We start from the raw sequence: 6,608 nt of genomic DNA on the forward strand, positions 1-6,608 counted from the left end.
AGAGGGTGAGGCGTTCCACGGGGCCTTTCAGAGGGTGGGGCTTACTGACTAGGTTATTCCAACATGCCGGATAAAGAGGACACATATGGAAGGGGTGGGACTCTGAGGTCACAGAGGATCAGCTGTGGAGTTTTAATAGATCTGCTCTAGTGGGCAAAGCAGACGTTTGCTGGACTCTCAGTGGACCACGACAGGGTGATGTACACTACTCCCTTGACCATTCCCAGAGCCAGAACGCAAGTACAGCTTGTTATGATGATGGGGACATAAGTAAAAATGGCAAGCACTACCATTACACAGTGAAACATATACTACACATATCATGCATTGTTAAGATCTTAAAAGACAAAATATCCTAAAAGAATAGAAAATCATCTTTAAAGAATTCACAGCCCCTCCGTTAGTGTATGGTTAGGATCATACACACCTTTGCTGTGAGCTGATATCTGCCACTGTTTCATTGGCTGTTGTGGCTCATTTGTGTGAAAGCCATTTTAAAGCTACCCATTTATCCTGAGGATGTCTGGCACATGGGCCAGTCTCAACGACCGAGTCTTTGTTCCACCTGAGACACGGTACATCCTCGGAACAGTCTGCTGCTGGGTGAAAACGTTCAGCAACACTCTGAGTCGCCATTTAAAAGCTCCGTAAATAGCCGTGTCAAACACCGTGAGAGCGCTCTTCTTCGTTAAGGGTCGTCGACGAAGTCTTTAAGCTGAACCAGCTGGAGCGTAGCAGTGCAGAAAGGTTTCCGTTGTTTGGGCTGACTGATACCAAACCTCCACATACAGCATTCTCGTCTTAGATCTTTGAGCTCATGATTAGTGTGTATGCAGGCACTTCCGACCAGCACTGCAAAAAAAACAGCCCATTTTGTGAATGAATATTTAACTTATAATCACTACAATTCAAACCCTACCCAGTAACCTGATTACATATTTGGTTGCTGCTGTTAATGTGTGATGTTTGTATAATTCATCAGCCTTTGCTGAGTCTGAGTGGTTTTAAGAAACTCACTATCCTAACTGTTAATCATAACAGTTTTAATTATAACAGCCTCTCTTGACACTTCTCACCCCTGTGGGTACATTCTATAAACTGGGTCACTGGATCATTGCGGGATAAAACTCTGTGGCAGTGTGCCACGCGCTTAGTGAGGAGCTACATGAATATAGATAAAGAGGTCAGATGGGGGGGTCCCTCTATAAAACTGTTATACAATAGGCTGGTAGACGGACAACTGCTTTGCATTATGGCAAGTTAGGTCCTCACACCAGGCTCTGTGGTAATGAGTAAGCCGCAGCAGTTCGGCTTACTGCCGGCCATTACATCTGCAAAATGAGTTTGGTACAGTTGTGTCAAATGTGAGGTAGAAGCAGACATTACTTACTGCACAGCTACTGTGCAGTTTTAAACCACTGCCGAAGTGGTGAACTCAGGAATAACAGGTAATGACAGGTCACTTAGATATAATATGCTGATACGTCGTTTAGACCTAATACATCCGTAACGTGTCAGATAGCCACTTAGTTTTAATTAGCCATAAAGTGACTCGCTTACAGAAAGCACGCTATCAGCAGAAACAGATGGTCGCTGGGCGCTCACTGATGACAAAGGCCACGAGACAGTTCAACTGAGCCCATGAGCGCTTCATTGATTTCTTTAGGCGACCCCGCGAGACCACTGCATTGTCCTGTTGTCCAACTGACGTTGATTCACATATTATAATCATGAATTATTGAGAAATTATGCGCAGTGGCAGGTGATGGAGGCAGCACTTGTGACATTACTTCCCCCTAAATGTCAATGTTATTTGTCCCTTTATTTTTCTAATAATGGTACCGGCATCAACAATTATTTAAACTGACAAGATGATTCTTCACAACGCGGAATCAAATGATTATGAGTGAATGTAATGTAATTACACCATACAATAGCCAAACAATATACCACAGTCAGGTAGCTTATGATGAGACAAATGGAATTCGAGACTGAAACTGTGTTGACAGCTTGGGTTTAAAGTCACTAGTCGAAGAGTGAGTACAGCTCAGACTCCCGCTACAAGTCTACGGTGAAAAGATTTGTGAAGTAATGCTTTTTTTTTTTTTGTAGTAATGTTCAGCTTTTCCACGGTAGAAGTGGCTAGAACCTTAAAATATAAACACGACAGCTCCGTTCGTGTACTGCTACTGTGCTTCTTACAATATTACAGCGCCGCCTACTGGATAAGTTCGGCAATTAGACCTGTGCGCTGTTTTAACCACTGCGGCGTTTTTCTTCAGCGATAAAGAAAACGTTGTGGGAATGGGTAAGTGCTAGAGAATAGTCCAGATCTGTTTATGACTACATGGTGAGACTGTAGTATATAGCCTATTAACCGTCCAATATAGCCTATAACCAGCAATTCGCGCGACAGTGTATCGCATTTGGGTTAAATACATTTTTTGTTTGAGCCTAAAGAATCTCGGCATGTTTAAACCCCGGTACAGGATACAGGATAAGAAAATAATTGTCATTTTTGACCCCAAATGCCTCCAGTGATTTTGTTAGGTCCCTTTTAACTTGGGCTAAACGTTTTGGGTAAGACAAAAATGTTTGGAACTTAAAGATACGTAATTCCTTTTCGTATTGTCCTACCGAAGAAACTGACTATACAGAAATGGGGCTAGAATTGTTTAATGCTGTCAAACACCGATTTTGAGTATACGTACAAGCAAACAAACAAAGCATTAATCATGATCATTGCAAGTTAACAACAAGCCACAGCGCATCCATTACAAAACCCCTTAACCCACAACGAAAACCTCCTCAAAATGCAAACACACCACCCGGCTCAACGGCGACTGGATAATACGAGATGTAACTGAATTCTTCGGCTAGGCTTACCATGAATTAGTCATTCCTCTTAACAGGGACACAGTGAAAGTTGTGACACAGTGAAAGTTGTATGTGTATAAGAAACGAGCCTCCACAAATTTAAAATCAGTCGCTTCTGGTAGGACGCTGATTGCTCATCGCTACTTCTAAGCCACTTTTAGAATAAAGACACCTCTGGAAAATGGCTACTGGCTGGTATTACTTTGGAAACGCGTTCAGAACCAGGAGCTGTCCACTAAAAAGCGCGCCGCCGTGTAGTGAGAAATGAACTTCGGCTGCTGTGGCAGTTTGAGTGCATGGGTTAGGAGCAAAGAAACGAACGGACGCAGCAACAGTGTAAGAAGCCTAGTTTTCATCTTTGCTTCTTTATTTGTTTTGTTTTGCTTTTCATTAGACTGCACACGCTTCGGCGCTCCCATCACTTGCAAAAATGCCAAAACTTATCCCGGCCCAAGAGGCCGCCCGGATTTACCACACGAACTACGTGAGAAACGCGCGGGCGGTTGGCGTGCTTTGGACGATTTTCACCATCTGCTTCGCTATTATCTCCATGGTTGTCTTCATTCAGCCCTACTGGATTGGAGACAGCGTGGACACCCCTCAGTCCGGCTACTTCGGACTCTTTCACTACTGTATTGGGAACCCTATCACTGGAGAATTGGTATGCAAAGGAAGCGCGCTGGACTTCGGCTCCATTCCGTCTGGAGCATTCAAGACTGCTATGTTTTTTGTGGGTATTTCGTTCCTCCTGATCGTTGGTACGATCGGTTGCTTTGGTTTATTCTTCTTCTGCAATGCCGCCAGTGTCTACAAGATCTGCGCGTGGATGCAGCTCGCGTCTGGTAAGCTGCTTACTGCTTTATCATATCCCTGGCACGCGGACGGTCTCCTTTGACAGTTTTATATGCGGCGTGGGCTGTCCAGTGCCTTAAAATGATGTCCTTAAATAGGTAAGAATGCCAAATTAAGAGTAATCGAGTGAAATAAAACACTCTCTTTTACAGAGAACACGAAACTAGGCCTTTGAAATTCAGCACCATGGTTAGTTCCAGTTCTGATATTAAAAAAATAGCTTGCTATCTTCTAAAAATAGTTAACAGTTTAGTAAAGACCTTGGATCTAGACTTAAATGTTACACAGACAGCTGCTTACTGGACCCTGTCTGTTCTACTCTGAGGAGCAACATTTTCCCAGTGGAGCCACACAACTGAAGGGTTAGATAACTGATCCCTTGACTCAAGCAAGTGAAAAAATCTCCACCGTTGAACACATGCAATCTTGCATTAACTTCTGCCATGTTTATTCAAGAAATGGATGTACTGTAGGCGTTATTCCAGCACTGGGGATTTTGCTGTGTTTTGCCCGTGTTGGAAACCAGAATCAGTCTGTGCCAAATCCCAGGACAAAGTCCAGAACATTGCACAAGAGAGAAAAACCTAAACGTACATCACAAAACCTGCAAAAGCCATATAAATAATGTTTAGACTAGGTGTGAAACATCTCTAGGAACTCCATAACAACACATCGCATGGCATTATTAGGAGAAAGCCAGACTCAAAGTGTCCAGTAAGACAACACCCAAGCCCAGGCGGTTATTCTGGTAAACGGAGAGAGTAACAAATATAGTCTAACAGTGCACTAGGTAAATAATAGATAACAGCTTATCCAGTTCCCTGCGTGCAATGCATGCCTGACTAGAGTTGCCTGGCAACTCTGAGAGAAATAAAGTTAATTTTGGGGACACACCACAAGGCTCCATTTCTTGTTTATACAAAATAAATAACAAGCAGCTAATTAAGCACTACAGCAATTTAAAAAATGACAGAATCCATCCAAGTCACGTTTCTTTAATAGTTGTTTCTAGACAGTTCAAAGTGCCTTTTGGCCTTAGTTCGGGACACGCGTTTCAAGGCTCGTCCGAGAGCAAAACTCTGCAAGACACCAACAGCATGCATAACATCTCTCTCGTTGTGCTCTCGGGCCTACCTTAATATGCCATGAGAAATCGCTTCTCCCTGTCCGAGAAACAGCGACGTGTCTGGTCCCCTCATTCCCCAGCCACGTGCATGGTGATAGGGTGCATGATCTACCCAGACGGCTGGGACTCGGAGGAGGTGAAGCGCATGTGTGGCCAGCGCACGGACAAGTACACGCTGGGGAACTGCACGGTGCGCTGGGCCTATATCCTTGCCATCATCAGCATCGTGGACTCGCTCACCCTTTCCATCCTGGCCTTCATACTGGGCAACCGGCAGGACAAACTGCTGCCAGAAGACTTCCAGGTGGAAGAGAACAAAGGTAGCAAAATACCGAGGCACTGTACGGGATTCATATACTGTAGGACCAAGGCAAAGACACATTTGTATGCTTTACCTTGGCCAGATGAGTCAGTTCAAAATGGCTGGTTGCATTCTACAGCCACTTATTTAATACTGATATCTAGATGAGAATCTGAAGCACAGACAAATCATTTAAATTTTATTTATGTACTGCATTATTATCTAGCACAACTAACCTGACATAAGAGCTAATATATGTAAGGGAGCAAAGCATTGCTGCTTTTTTGAAGTGTCTGCTGATCCACAAAGAACCTTTTAAACTTTTGTGATGTAAACAAATGTGGTTTGCAAGACTGATGCAAAATGCTCTGTTTCAGAAGAAGCATGACACCTCTGATGGACATCTGAACCCTGACGGGACATCTGAACCCTAACTTATCTGAACACTAAAAGGACATCTGAACCATAATGGACACCTGAACCGTAACGGGATTAAGTAGCCCAAATGTCCCCCTTTTTCCCTTGGTTCTCTCTTTGAGTATCGTCTGTGGATTTGGGAAATGTCACTTTTGACTAGCCAAAAGTGTATTCGAAAATGTAAATTTATGATCACTCAGTGCTCACACTGTACATATTATCCTACACTTATCAGCCATAACATTAAAACCACCTGCCTGATATTGTGTAGGTCCTCCTCAATCCACAAAAACTGCAGCTGCACTGCGAGTTGTGCCCTCACATAGCCAGTGCTCCCCACACACACACCAGTGAGCCTTGGGTACCTGTGACCCTGTTCAACAGTTGAGCTTCCTTTGACCAATTTTGGTAGTAGGCTCTAACCACTGCATACTGGGAAGAGCCTAAAAGTCCCACCATTTTGGAGGTGTTCTGACCCATCACAATTTAGCCCTCATCAGTCACTCAGAGCTTTACACTTGCCCACGTCTTAACTGCGTTTCCTTCAAGAACTGTTCACTTGCTGCCTAATATATCACAGTCCTTGACAGCTGCTATTGTAACTGGGATATTATTATTCACGTCACCCGTCAATGGTTTTCATGTTGTAGCTGATCTGTATATACTACTGTAAAGGGCTTATTACAATGCAAAGTGCTTATGCTTCATAAAAGTGAATTACAGGTTTGTTTGGGGTTTTTTTTACATCAAAGCTCACCAAAGCAAACACACACTGAAGCAAAATGTTCCCATTGTTTTTACACTGCTCGGACTATCGATGTGTTTAACTGTGATTAGAGTAGCGTTCAATGGCAGTCAGTTCCTGTTCATGTCATAGACTCTTAACCAAGATTATTGTTCCTGTCATGTTCCTCAATGAATGTTCTTCAAAACTAAATTCTAGAAGTTCAATATATGGAACAAGTATTCAACAATGCTACACACAAAATGCAATATTAGGGTTGTAATCAGCACTTGCGTAATGAGGAAACAGGC

The 6,608-nt window shown here is 43.3% G+C and overlaps 1 protein-coding gene across 1 annotated transcript; it reads left to right on the top strand.

The window, feature by feature from the left end:
- Positions 1-3,292: 3,292 nt before the first annotated feature.
- On the top strand, positions 3,293-5,721 carry lhfpl5a (LHFPL tetraspan subfamily member 5a). The gene is made up of 3 exons (XM_027023093.2): positions 3,293-3,719; positions 4,936-5,175; positions 5,534-5,721. The coding sequence occupies exons 1-3, from the start codon at positions 3,308-3,310 to the stop codon at positions 5,542-5,544; spliced, it is 663 nt and encodes a 220-aa protein (XP_026878894.2). The 5' UTR covers positions 3,293-3,307; the 3' UTR covers positions 5,545-5,721.
- Positions 5,722-6,608: the final 887 nt, after the last annotated feature.

This window comes from Electrophorus electricus, chromosome 20 (genome assembly GCF_013358815.1).
Source record: "Electrophorus electricus isolate fEleEle1 chromosome 20, fEleEle1.pri, whole genome shotgun sequence".
NCBI classification, from domain to species: domain Eukaryota; kingdom Metazoa; phylum Chordata; class Actinopteri; order Gymnotiformes; family Gymnotidae; genus Electrophorus; species Electrophorus electricus.

Excerpts from the sequence above, each read along its gene's own strand:
- lhfpl5a (XM_027023093.2), top strand. The coding sequence starts at position 3,308 with ATGCCAAAACTTATCCCGGCCCAAGAGGCCGCCCGGATTTACCACACG. Across the intron at positions 3,720-4,935 it reads GTGGATGCAGCTCGCGTCTG|CCACGTGCATGGTGATAGGG; the intron begins GTAAGCTGCTTA and ends CTCATTCCCCAG.